Source organism: Ictalurus punctatus, chromosome 12, assembly GCF_001660625.3.
Source record: "Ictalurus punctatus breed USDA103 chromosome 12, Coco_2.0, whole genome shotgun sequence".
In the NCBI taxonomy this organism is placed as follows: domain Eukaryota; kingdom Metazoa; phylum Chordata; class Actinopteri; order Siluriformes; family Ictaluridae; genus Ictalurus; species Ictalurus punctatus.
In genome coordinates, this window is record NC_030427.2 from 20969487 (window position 1) to 20983887 (window position 14401).

The 14401-nt window shown below is 39.8% G+C and overlaps 1 protein-coding gene across 2 annotated transcripts in view; it reads right to left on the reverse strand.

Annotated features, from left to right (window-relative positions):
- Positions 1–386: 386 nt before the first annotated feature.
- Positions 387–14401, reverse strand: part of hivep3a (HIVEP zinc finger 3a) — a 49644-nt gene continuing 35629 nt past the window's right edge. For both annotated transcript variants that reach the window (XM_017481770.3, XM_017481769.3), the window contains exons 3-8: positions 9956–13970; positions 8822–8970; positions 4474–4649; positions 3849–3950; positions 3157–3749; positions 387–2291 (exon numbers count right to left, since the gene is read on the reverse strand). In XM_017481770.3, the coding sequence (XP_017337259.1) occupies positions 1719–2291; positions 3157–3749; positions 3849–3950; positions 4474–4649; positions 8822–8970; positions 9956–13597 (5235 nt within the window). In that variant the 5' untranslated portion in view covers positions 13598–13970 and the 3' untranslated portion in view covers positions 387–1718. The remainder of the gene's footprint in view (positions 2292–3156; positions 3750–3848; positions 3951–4473; positions 4650–8821; positions 8971–9955; positions 13971–14401) is intronic.

Consider the following 14401-nt stretch of genomic DNA (forward strand, 5'->3'; position numbering starts at 1 on the left):
ATAATTTTGGAGATGTTAGACCAGGGGTGTCCAATCTTATCAGCAAAGGGTTGGTGTGGGTGCGGGTTTTCGTTCTAACGAAGCAGAACCACACTTGAGACTACTGAAAGCCAAGATCAACTGATTAAACGGGTGGAATCAGGTGTGGCTCCTTTCCAAATGTCTTCTCTGTTCTTTGAGACACAGTACATTTCCAGATCGTCAAGAGTGTATTTGGAGCTTCCCTTTTTTTATCATGATTATATTTTAAAATAACAACAATAATAACAATAAAAGGAAAAGCTCATTTGAAATAAACTCAGCATATTAAAAACAGCTCTTACAGTCTCCCTATAAAGCAAAGCGCTACATGGCTCAATGCTGACATCTGGAGCATGAAGAAAGAAAAACACACAGAATTTGTTAATTCTCATATATATATATTTTATTTTATTTCATTTTGAGTAATAATGGAATATTGAACATTTCAGACAGTACCCAATTTAATACATATTTTTGAAATGGTTTTATTGCTTACCAATTTTGCCAGTAATGCTGCTGTTTATAGGCACCCAATATTTCATCCAGGCTAGCTACATGATGAGATATTAAATCGAAAAAGTTATCAGTCATGTGTCATCAGTCAGTGATTTAAACAACCACAAGTGATCTTTGCAAAACCATATGTATTAGAAACAATTCTCAAGAGCTATTGTTTTTGTTTGTTTGTTTGTTTGTTTGTTTGTTTGTTTTTAAAAAGCATAGCTAGCTGTCAGTCTGGTGCCTGTGTGTGTATAAGTGACATGAGCTACTTTAAACTGCAGGTATTTTGTACAGCTCTTCATAGAGGCACTCATTGGTGCTATAAAGTTCACATAACACCATCAGCCAAAAAAAAAAAAAAAAAAAAAAAAAAAGGAGTAGCCCAGTCAGTTAATCTCTGCTTAAATACAATCATAGCTCTGCTGACAATGAGAAAGGTAAACATGTCAGAGGATACATTATCTGCATATTTTCTCTAATCAAACAGGAAAAAAAGAAAGAAAACACAGCTGACAATAAACCCATGCTATACGCTTTAAATATTTATAGTATATGCATATAATCTTATTACCTCATTTCATGTTACTAAAAGCTTTTCTGCCATTGATTGATTAACAGAATACATGGGAAAGAACTTTCCATATTCAAATACAGCACTGTAAGAAAATACTATACAGACCTCTTCTCATATGTAACCCAGCAATACTACTAATTAAAATTATTTTTTAAAAGTATACTGACAAGTTGAGTGGTTTTGGTTATTTGAGAAATACCGTGTGTGTGTATGGAGTCTACCGTGCTTACAATGTATATCAAAAATGTTGGATGGACACAACCATTTAGCTGAGTTTCATATTCTAGTGAGAAACTGCATATAGAAATGATACAAACACATAAAATACAAACTCCAAAGCCATACAAGGTCATATATAAATCAATATAAATCATACCTTTTTTTCATTTTTACAGTGTATATAAATTATAGATAGAAATGAGTCTAGAATACAGATAGAGAACAATATACATACAGATATATGCTGCATCTACATATCTACACAATTACACTGAATCTTGTTTTCTAAATGGTCAGGTTTCCTATGTGTACTATGTTGGTGGTAAGATGTTATGTTGAGATGCTCGATGATTCCGTCCATCTTGGTTCATCTTGGTTTGGTCCAGCCCAGACACTGAAAGAATTAGAGTCTTCTCTTGGCAAGAGATCTCTCTGATACTTTAGAAGCCTTTTCCTTCCAAGTGCTCTTGGGTGTCATGTCACTATCTGTAGACGTCTGTGTGGTATGCTTGATTGTAGTGCTTTTGTGGATGTGTGTGGGCTTTCTTTCCTGACGCTTTCTCTCTTTTCTTTGAGATATACACTTCCAGGTTGTCAAGGGTGCACCCAGAGCGTCACTTTTTTTATCATCAGGTTCTTCAGTTTCCTGGTTTTGTCCTCCAGGGGCAGACCCATATTGTATTAAGTCATTTGATTTACTTGTTTTTTCCTCCTTGCCCAGCTTATCTAAGGCTGTCTGGGTCGTGCTGGGGTTCAGTTTTGACCGGTGCATGTGCAGACCTGAGCTGATTGTAGGAATCTGAACCATCTGGATTCCCCCTATGGGGATCATGAGGCTGAGGCTAGAGCTTGGAGTCTGAGGTTGGGAATGCAGAGGCAGGTGACTGAGCACTCGTTGGCCTTCCCTGGCCTTCCCATGCCTGAAGAAGAGCAGCTCGGCCTGATGCTCTCTTCTCTGAGCTCTACTCGTCTTCTCCTTGGAAGGCAAACAGAAGCACATTTGTGAGTCAAATCGCTATATTTCAGGAGGCTATTGCTTAACCACAGCTATTTTGATAGAACTAAAAAGAGCTGTCATCTTTATTTCAAGTAAGGGGAACATTATTTATAACTGGAAAGATGTGTGAAGTAATGCCATGAATTTAATCTTAGAAACACAAGTACAGCCCTAGTCCAAACCCACTTTGTCATACTAACAGAGGCTAAACATGCAGGTGTTTGGGTTTGGCATTAATTATATGTAAATAGTGATGGCCTGCTTTCTCAATAAAGGCGTGAGTCCAAAATAACAGGCTATGTACTTTTGGTATCAGTATATTTGTTTTGGAATGTTTGGTTTGGATAGATTTGGCTATGTAGACCAGAAATTGCTGTGTGCACAAATAAAAAAAAATTTTAAAAACCATGCCGTACTATATGGGGAGCAAAATAAACTTGGGCAAAGAAGGAAACACGGACATCTCTTTATCCATGTACCCTTGCTGGCTAAAGCCAATACAGAGCAAAGTAAGATAACCTAAATAAAATATTAACAATGTACTGTTTGGGTCAAATTTATCTATTTTAATGACTACAAGTTGAACAAAACAAAACAAAAAGTGATTATTGAAAAAAGGATCAAGATACAAGATACTAAATGTATACTGAAAACAATTTTTTTTTAATTTCTATTACAGGTATTACTGACAGATCATCTCAGGTAGATCTTTAGTGAAATAGATAATTAATGAACTCAACATGTTAAAGTCCAGCTGTAGTCCCTGGATGAATGTCACATGCTATCCCAGTTAAATAATAGGAATGGCAAGAAGCCAAAATAAGCAAGCAGGAATAAAACTCACCAGCTTGCCCTTGGAATTGACTGTATTGGTTGAAGACTTTGTTAAATCTTTGTGTCTGCAGGTGCTGACCCCGAAACTGGAGTTCTGTGAAGTGCTTGGAGACACTGGACATATGGGAGAAATGGCTCGAACCGGGGACAGGTGTCTTAGCGAGAAAGGTGAGACAGGTTGGGTAGATGGGGAAAGAGAGGACTGGCAGGGAGATGGAGAGAGGCTAAGCCGGGGAGAGAGACAGCGTAAAGGGGACATGTCCCGTCGTGGGGAGCATGGATGAACAGGGGATAACTGAAGGCCAGGAGAAAGACTGCATATGGGAGAATAGGACCTGGCTGCAGTGGTAGTCTCGACATATGAAGATGTGTTTGGACTCAGCTGTCTGGACTCATTTGTCTTCACCAAGGCTGCAGGATCTGAATCTAACTGACATCCTGGAACTTCATTACAGACAGATATCCTCAGGGATGAGGTAGAGGATTGCGATGTCTCCTCGTCAGCTTGATCATTGTTGTCTTCTTCTTCATCCGTGTCCTCAGCATCTGAGAACTGGTGCTCCTCAGTGACCTCTGGCACAATTAAACTTTCCTCAGCACCACCTACAGGAATAAGCACAGCAGAATTTCCGTTTTTTCTTTCCTTAATCGGTTTTGTACATTTTGCTATCATATTGTGAAAGATAGTGGTTTTGCAAGCACCTCCTTCTTCTGTGTCTGGCTCACTCAGCACAGGTCCAGGAGTGGTCCCCTCAGGACAACGCTTCCCATGAGCCTTTGACTTCATATGTTTGGTTAGATTCCCTATAGAGTGCATAGCAAAAATACAGAGGGTTAGAAGTACACCTAGAGGTAGTGTCTACTGTGATCCAGTGTTTTGCATTGTATTTAATATTTAATAAGACATTATATATATTGTTATAACAAACAGTTATGTAAACAAAGACAAATTTTGAATAAATGCAAACAAATGTATTTTTTTGCTTGTATTTATTTCATTAACTGTAGAGTTTAATATAAAAATAAGTAAAATACTTAATAAAATCATAATCATATTGACATATTGTGTTTTGTTACACAAAAAACCCTTAAATTACGATGAAACACTATATATACATATGTAAAATGTTTATCCAATAAATTTTGTGCAAGTGTAGACTTTCTCGTCTTCCAGTTACTTGGCTACAATGCATATGAGGAGAAGTACAGAAGTATTAGCAACCAGATTACTGCCCCAGGCACAACTAATACAACTAATAATACATGCAGTGCAGTGTGGCAGAAGAGATGTTGCTATAATCTAATGGTATGGACTTCAAAAGATTGCCTTTGGTTTTGAAAGCGAAGTTGCAGTGCTGGCAGATGTAGGGCCGAGCATCAGTGTGCAGTCTGATGTGTTTCCGCAGCATGCTGGGCTTTTTACAGCGGATCCCACACTCCTCACACACGTAACGGCCTCTCCCACGTCCCCGCACATACACATACTCCTCACTCGACCTGTAACTAAAAGAACATTTTCAGTCATTTAAAACACTGGACATGAAATAAGGTCTAGCAAAATTACCAGTTAGGAACGATTAATAGAAACAAATTAAATTATATAATATCAAATTATATATTTTAAACAAGATTACACCATTCTTCACTAATATACAGTAAGTCAGAAAGTTATTTTGTACTGACAGCTGCGCAGTAGTATTGGCGTCACTTAAAATTTTAGAGTATGAAATTAGTTTTGTGGTATGCACCTGTGAACTGATAACTGATATTCATTACAGCCAAGTACAACAGCAGAACCTGATTGAGGATTATTAATTATTAGAAACATTTTGGTGTAAAATAATAGACTTATCGGACATTCATGGGGAAAACATATATATATATATATATATATATATAAATATATATATATGTATATATATATATATATATATATATATATATATATATATATATATATATATATATATAAAACATATTGTGTCTTCTTTTTACTTTAATTGTCATCCATTTCTTTTGATAACTGGATCTGAAAAATGATAATGTATAATGTATCATGACTACCCATGCCTGCACAAACCATTGAACTCCTCAAAATGGAGGTTATCAGAAACAGGGGTTAAAAGCTGCCAACTGTGCACCTGATATCATAACACTGTGGATCTGTGTAAATGATTCTTAGAAAAGTAGATCACATAATGACATCCCTTTTTCTACAGTATTTAACTTAGAAGACATAATTTTAGTGAGTAAGGCCTCACAAAATGGAATATAATATTGTTAGAAACGCTACCAGTGTAGACACATAGAAAGTAAGGGATTATAGACACTGCAAGACATACTGTGTACAGTCTTGTACACATTCAAGGTAGATTTGACTCCAGATCTATAGCACCTGCACAGACTGCTTTTAAAATCTGATTTTAAAAAAGGAAACCAGTATATTTGGCTGAGACCTTCCTTATAAATGCATACACACAGACATGCAGACACATGGACACAAACTCTGACTGGGTGTCCACCCATGGGTGTGTTCAGAGAGTCCCAAAATGGGGCCACCACTTTACCTCAAACAGAGAACCATTTATAATGTCACGAATCCAGGCCCCCCTCATTCCGAGCCCTTCACCACCCACACCTCCCAGCTTAAACATGGGGTGCCAGGACTGTTGCCCAGAGTCTACATAGTGTATCTATGCCAACACAAACAACTAAGAGGGAGGGAAACCCTGCCTCAAACCAGCTGCTCTGAAAATATTACCAATTGCTGGACAAGACCACTACACCAATGTTCTTATTAATAACAATGATAACAGTGTGCAAACTAAAAAACCTTTTAGCTTTATGTCATTCTGCTATTTACTTAGTGGTTTAAGCTCTGAAAAGCACATCAATGTTTACCATGTAGTAAAGCTGAAAAGACTAGGCAAAGTCATTGGTATACAAATAAACAAGATATTCCAAGGATCTAAAATATTAATTTGAGGGGAAAAATAGTCCTTAAAAAAATTAAGGCCCATCTGACTTAATGTAATTGTGCATTGAACCTAAGGCATTAGGTTGGTTATGTAATGCCACTATCTGTATCTATATCTGTTTAATGCCCCAAATATCTGTGTCTGTACTCAGACTTGAATGGATCTGAATCAGAAACACTAAGAAAAAACCAGGCCTTCAGGAAAAACTACTAAATTGTCATTAAAAAGAACAAAAAACGCCTTTCGAAACAACTCAATCTTGCCAAAATCAGGAAAATGTGTTTGGTTGACAACAATAGCCACCTAATAATATATTATCAGATTTGCTTCTGTTTTTTGGCGATGTTACATTACAGGAAGATCAGAAACATTCATTGGACACTCTTTCAGAATCTACTATGGACTTGGGACACTGTGCTGCTAATATAAACAGTGTCCTTTAAGCAGCACTAATTATAATGCCCCTATGAGTTTACAAGAAGATTATCACTAGGTGAAGATAAAGAATGACAAACGCATATACAATATATCTGTCCTGTGGCAGCTCTATGGTAGAACCATGGTTTTATTTTGGAGCTAAGCTATTTCCACCTCCTACACATATCTGTTTTTCTATCTGTGTAAAAACCATTATCTGTTCCTTCCAATGGGTGTATGAGATTGTGCCCTGTGATGAGTTGGCACTCTGTCCAGGGTGTTCCCCGCCTTTTTGTGCCCCAGGTCACCTGGGATAGACTCTAGGCTCCCTGCAACCCTGTGTAGGATAAGCGGTACAGAAAGTTAATGGATGGATGGATCTGTTTAGTCCAAATAATGTATTCGCATTTGATTACATCCCTACAAGGTACACAGTTATGTGTACCCTATGAGAAACAAGCACCTTCATTATCTTATTTTGTACATCAACTATTATGTGCTTAACTCTACAACAGCACAACAACCATGTCCTGATACATGTCCTGACCATCCATTTTCTGTACTGCTTATCCTACACAGGGTCACAAGGAGCCTGAAGCCTATCCCAGGGAACTCAGAGAATGAGGCAGGGGACACCCTGGATGGTCAACCCATCGCAGCATACAATCGCACACACATTCACACACTACAGACAATTTGGAAATGGAAATCAGCCTACAACACAAGTCTTTGGACTGGGGGACGAAATCGGAGTACCCGGAGGAAACCCCTGAAGCACGGGGAGAACATGCAAACTCTGCACACACAGGGCAGAGGCAGGAATCAAACCCCCAACTCTGGAGGTGCGAGGCAAACATGTGCCACCGTGCCCCCACTTCCTCATCACAGTGAGCAAAAAAATAAATATTGGAGCATTAAAAATGTTTGAGTATCTTATCAGCTCTTATGACCTCAAGAAAAAAATGAGCAGACTGCTGCTTGGCTGATTGATGAGTCAACCTCACAGCGTCTGCAATAATTGTGAGATCAAGTCACTGTGGAGAATATTTTGTGCAAGCACTCACTGTGAGGGAAAGACACAGATGGCAGCTTTCATACACAGACATGACAATTTGTCTGTGAAACGCATAAACCTCAAGGGCACAGTCACAAACACCTACATCATGGAACAGCTTTCAGCAACAAAATCAGGAGCAGCATAAATGACTATGTTTGCAGATTATTTAAATAAAAGCAATAGCAAGTGTGATCAGTAGATTCGCCAGCATTCATCATCTACTTTCATACTTCTTCCATTAGTGCTGTTATTTCTACATAATACTGCATATCAGTTCTTTAAAAACTAAAAATTAAAACTATCTAGCATGTTATCTAAAAATACAGCTGTGCCCTTCTGCCTGTGTCTCGCCCCGTCCAGAGCTGAATGACCAAAATCATTTATGCAGTTTGGCTCTGCGAGGTTTGCTGGAGAGAGGAAGTAAACGCCAGGCTAGGTAGTTTCCTGGCTCAAGCCACGTAACAGAAGGTCTGTGTTGGCTCTGACAGCAAAGCAATCTCCTGCAGCAGAGGGGGCAAGAACAACACAGCACAGCGCACTGAAATACTGGTGAAAAAAGTACAAACATGACCAAGGTACATAGTGCAGGCACTATATAATATGGAAAAACACTCCAACAAAAGACATAAGGCTTCTGAAAATTACTGTACTATGAAATCATGACATACTACTCAAGCAATGTTATACCGAAACACTTGATTTTAGCAATACAAACTATGTAATTCCAAGACATCTTGATATTCAGACTCACTGATATCAAAATCAGAATCACCAAATTAATATACAATAAAAACCCTGTCAATTTGCAGCATTTCTATTTAAAAAAATAAAATAAAAACACAATAGAACCACCACTGACAGGTCTAGTCCTTTCAGACATTAGTCCTTGCTGTGACCTTGATCCTGTTTGGATCAATTCCAAAATCTAATAAGTTTATCTGCAGATTACAATGTACATGAGCCACAAATCCTCTAAACAGTCAACCACTCTTGTTTGACATATCACATTTTTAGAAGTCCACCTAGTGGCGGAAGCATAAAAACAATTACAAATCCATTTTCTACAGTTGTGTTACAAGTTATTTAGAATATCAGTTTATATTTTCATCTGTCTGTTTGTCTGACTGACCTAGAAACCATGTTAAAATTTTGCATATTAGCTATAGTAGAGATCCACCAATATTATAATTGCTGAACTATCTCAAAATGGAAGTGTGTCTTACCCTCCTTCACAGATTTGTACCCGGAGGATCTCATTGTATTTGGAGGTAGACTGTGCTTCCTCTTCTCCCTCTTCCTTTGGTGTCTCTTCTGTCTTTCTCAGCTCAGCTTTCTGGATCTCTGTGGGGTCTATGGGCTGTATGGCATGTACCTATACTCGAGAGAGACACGGGCAAGTTCACCAACCCTGCTCCGGGTGCCCAGGGAGACAGAGATGAGGGAATTCACTTTCAACATTTTGCAGAAAGTATTATAAGTGATTGTGACTCTAAAGAATCAGGTAAGTCACTCCTAAAAACATACTAAACTCTTCCTTTCCTTTTCACTAATAAAGATGTACCCACAAAGGTACATCTTTTGTACCTTTAGTAACTACAGTATATTTTACCTCGAAAGGTGCATGTAGTGTAACTTTAAAACTTTACTCTAAATACTAAATATAGGGTCAACATTGGTCCTTGGGGTCAAATTATGTACCTTAAATCATTTTAAATATACACTATATTCATTTTTTATTCATTATTCAAAGATGCATGCTAAAGGTACAAAATGTACCCTTGAGTGTACCACTCTATCAACATGGGAAAGTGGTAGGGTCTCCTTTTTTAAAATAAATAAATAAATAATATACTGATCTATATTCCTACACAACATTTCATACCCTTTTTTAACAAGCCATCAAGGTCATATAATACAACATATGGCCAAATGTTTGTGGACACCTGACCACCACACCTATATGTGGGCCTTTCTCAAACTGTTGCCACAAAGTTGGAAGTACTGAATTTGCCTGCACACAGTCCCTGAGCTCAAACACATTGAACAACTTTGGGATGAATTGGAATGCCGGCTGTGCCCGGGGTCTCCTCATCCGACATCACTACCTGACCTCACTAATGCTCTTGTGGCTGAATAGGCAAATCACCACAGCCACACTCCAAAATCTAGTGGAAAGCCTTCCTGGAAGAGTTTAGGTTAATATAACAGCAAAGGGGAATGGAATTCGTTAAAAAAGCACATGTGAGTATTAAGGTCATGTGTCCACAAATCATTTGGCCACAAAGTGTATGTATATACTTTTAATATTTTCTCATACTTCTCATACATAGTGCTCATCCAGGAGTTTCTACATTTACCTCAGCCTCCTTGCGATCCCTGGTGTCAGGTGCTGCAGGTTTTCCTACTGTAGAGGGAGGCATTGCTGCTGTAGTGTAAGTGAAAGAAGTACGTCTTTGCTTGCAGTACACTAGGGAGAGTACATCTTTGCTTGTTAACCCTGGAGGGTTTGGATTCCGAGTGCTTATGCACCAAGTAGAATAGACTGAGTTCTGGTTGTCATCTTGGACACATGGATTGGGTTTGACATAGTTTAGATAGCACCAGCTCATTGCAAGATTTGTGTCAAGAGAAGTATATGAAGTCTCTTCTTTGTTTCTGGGGACCCCAATACTTTTACTACACAACTGAGAGTCTGATTTTGTGCTAGAAATTAAACTACTCGTATTGCTCTTTGCATTGTCTGTGTCCTCCTCCTGTTCCTTCACCCGTTTCTGTTGTTGACTATCAGGGGTGAGTTCCACACTGCTTGTTGGGGACAGCACCCTTTTGTTTCCCCCTGCACTGGGGGATTTGGATCCCTCAGCTGCTGGTGGTTGATCTCTGAAATCAAAGCTAGATCCTATAGATTCTACTCTTAAACCAGAGCAGCCAGGATCCTGAGATGGTGCAACAATTTTCTGTGACAGAGTAGTGTAAACAGAATTGGCATTGGAAGGTAAGTCTGAACAAAGGCGAACAGGCACTCTCTGCATCCCAGGAGGTCTCAAAAGCTCTTGGCTTGGAGTAATATCAAGATGGGGATGGTAATGATGATAACTGGCATTTGACTGCCCAACATCATCCTCTATGGGGATCTCAAGCTTAAGACCTGAGGACACTGAGTAGTAATGAGCTCTTGCAGCACCTGACAGGCAGTGCAGATTTTCCATGACTGTATGATCATCTGTATGAGTCACTGCGGTTAAAGGTATAACAGGTTTATGAGAGAATGAGGGGCACACTGTATTGCTTAAAGACACATTACGGAATGAAGAAGGCACAGAGGAATGAGATGTGTCCGGGCTGTGTCGAGGGGAAATGCTTGCACTTGGAGATGGAGGATTAACACTAAGAATTGGTTTTGGTGGTGTATCTTCTTCCTCTGGCTCTCTTACAGCGGAATGTTTAATCAAGAGGCATTTGCGCCTTTCCCTCCAACCTGCAGGTGTTCGATCAGGGGATAAACAGCTGTAATCAAAGGACCTACTTCTGGTCTCAACAATGGGGCTTGTCTGCTGAGGTATGTGTGGTGCTTGCTCAGATGCAGACCGTTGCATTTCTCTGTGAGGGTGGTGAGTACTTGAGATTGTTAATGTATGAGCAGCTCTTGACCTTCTAGACATTGTGTCAACATCACTTTTGACAGATTCCTCAAGTGATGTGGAATGACTATATCGGTGAGTATCTGGACTATGAGGTACAGATAGTGATTCAAAACTTGAGTCTCCAGAGGACTGGGTTGCCTCTGCAAGACGAAGTCTTTTCTTTTTTGGTGGCAACTTCTCAATGGGAAGCTGGGCCAGTGATGAACTTCTTTGGGGCCATTGGAAATCTTCAACTTTTTTTGGCTCTTTATATTCAGATGCATCTTGATGGAGTGGCACTGTCATGTTAATATTTGTTTCTTCTGTTACTCGAATTTCTGGTATTTGAACATTGTGTTGGCGAACAAGCTTACGGAAGTTTGGCTTTGTTGTCTGTTCCTTTAAGTAAGTGTGAGTCGAAGGTTCTTGTTTGTTAAATAAACTAGTGTGTTGTATTACTGATACTCCTTTTAGAGTGTTCTCCTTCTCGTGTGCCTGCATTGACACAACAGCTTCTACGGTGGGCTTTACACATGTTGCAATATATCCTTGTGATGTTGTAAAGGTAGATGACAAGGCAGCTGACGGTAAGGCAGGATCGTCAAGTTCTAGACTCTCTTCCTTTCTCCTTTTCCGCACTGCTAACCCACCAATTCGAGTTTTATGAATTGTCCCATGCTCTTCAGCTTGACATGCAGGAATTTCAAGTGGGTGAGATGGCTGGGCAGGGCAGTGGTGGTTCTTATGTGTTTTATATTTTTCCCAGTTGTTGCAAGCAACTCCACATGCTTCACACTCAAATGGTTCTAGCTGTTTTTGCTTAGATTCAGACACCATGGAAACTGAGGAATGAAATGGTGAGCTGGAACAGGGCTGTTCCTCAGTAGTAATTTCAGCACCAATGGGTAATTCAATTGCAGGCTGGCGCCTTAGCATTCCATGCCGCCTGTTCTGAGCTGGTTGTTCATCAAATGATTGGCTGTGACGAAAGTTTTTTGAGGCAGCAGTGGATTCAATGCTTGCATTTGAGGGTAATGAGTGACTTCTTAAAAGAGGACCAGCTGACAAAGCATTAGCTGGTTGACTGACACTGGAGTGCTGTTGAAATTTCTCACAAGGGACACCAAGAGTGATGGACCCACTGCTTTTTGAACTAATGTCTATCTCTTTTGCTCTACGAAGAATTGTATCTTTAGAAAGAGATGACTCAATGCTGCTCCTCCTAGAAAGAGAAAACCTTCTGGGTTTGACACTATCAATCTTGCTCGTGTCTACAACAGCTTCATTGATGGTGATGAGTTTGGTGATGTGATCGATCACATGCTTTTTAGGCACAGAGAAAGGGATGCTCCTCCCCTCTTGTTCTGCAGAGTGTTCATCCTGTTGACGAACTGTTCTCTGTAAATGGCCAAGACGACCAAATTTTCCAAGAATAACCTCTGCATAACTTTTGGCACTTGTGTTTGGCAGACTGTCTTGAGAGACTTCAGTGCTCTCAGAGCGAGAGAAATAGCCTGATTCTGTGCTGCCTTTGCTCCCTAGCCCAAATGATGAGGAGGTCTCATCAGATGAGCCCAAAGGAGCTCGTCGTCCTTTGCTAAGCCGCATAGCTAGCCTCTTTTTGACCGCATGAGAGTATTCTAATCCCTGTGACTGCCCTTCGGGGGCTATTTCTGTGCAAGAATTTCTTGGAGAGGATACCATCTCTTGATTTTTAAGAGTAATAGATGAAGACAGCTGACCAGTGTCTTCGTCTGATTCTGTAACTGGCTCATCATGACAACTCATGCCAGGCCCTTGTCTACCTGAGGCCATACCAGCTTTTACCTTATGTGTGTGTGACTTACGGTGCTTATAAAGGTTACTCTTAGTCTTAAAGGAAAAACCACATGGTGCACAAGGGTAAGGCCTTTCTCCAGTGTGGGAACGTATGTGTTTCTGTAGTACACTCGGCTTGGCACATGCCCGGCCACAGTAGGTGCAAACATACTTTCCTGGCTTTTGAGGTTTACGCTCGCGTTTTTGTTTTGGTGTGCTTTCTTGGGCCTCCATGGAAAGTTGCATTGACACTGATGAAGTTGAAGTCTCAGGGCATTTATCAGAAATGTCCATATCTTCAGAACTTCTAGAAGCCCATTCTGACTTGCCCCCCTCAAGAGTTTCTGCTTCCTGAACATTTCTTTTCTGAAGCCGGAGCCGCTTTCTCTCATGACGAAGTCTTTTTGTCTGTCTGGGATGAGAGGGTCCATGCTGCTGCTGGGAGCGAGCTGTGGTTGGTTTTGGGTTATTGAGACCAGACTCATATTGAGGTTCATGAAGGTGTTCTTGACCTCCTGACTGCTCCCCAGTGTTCAGCTGTCTATGTGAGACCTCCATAAAATGTGGAAAGGGTCTCTGCTAGAATGCCACACCTGGAGACTACCTCATAAACCTTAGATAAAGTAGATTCATTACAGACACTATATGGCCAATGAAGAACATAGTTTTCTGGGACCTCTAAGCACTAGCTATGGAAATTCAGTGATCCTGGAATGACTGATCAACTTTAATTCATGATGAAAAGTGATGCTATGGTAAACTACTTTCGATCATGATTGTAAAAGCTGCTCCTCTTCTGTCTTTTGTAATTTGCATATAATGTGGAATATCAGAATCACTCCTTCATAGAGGTTTTTCTTGGTATTGGTGTCCTTGGACTGAATAAACATCAAAAGCTCCTCTTCGTTCAAATGGTGTCACCATAGACGTTCTGTAATATACCACAAACATAGAAATAAATTAGATGGTCTATGAACATAATAATAAATAAACCTACAAATGCATACACATACAGTTTCCATTTTTAGGTACTCTAACCATGTTTATACTGTAGTTATCAGGTACACCTCTAAAGGGACACTGTGTAGGTCACAATTTACTTATTCTAACCCATCTGTTGCTAAGTACAATTTGTGAACCACCTTCTACAATGTCCAGTAGTGAGGACTAGAGCTATTTTTTTCATGCACCATTTGTGTCATCCTCTCTCATCCTCTGGCCTTTTATATTTGGCAGACTATTGTAAACCCTGCAGTGATATTAAGATGATTCCAAATTCCAGCACTGCTGTTGCATCTGATGCACTCACACAACCCAAATCATGATCATGTCAGTGTCACTGCTGTGCTGAAAGTGGCCACC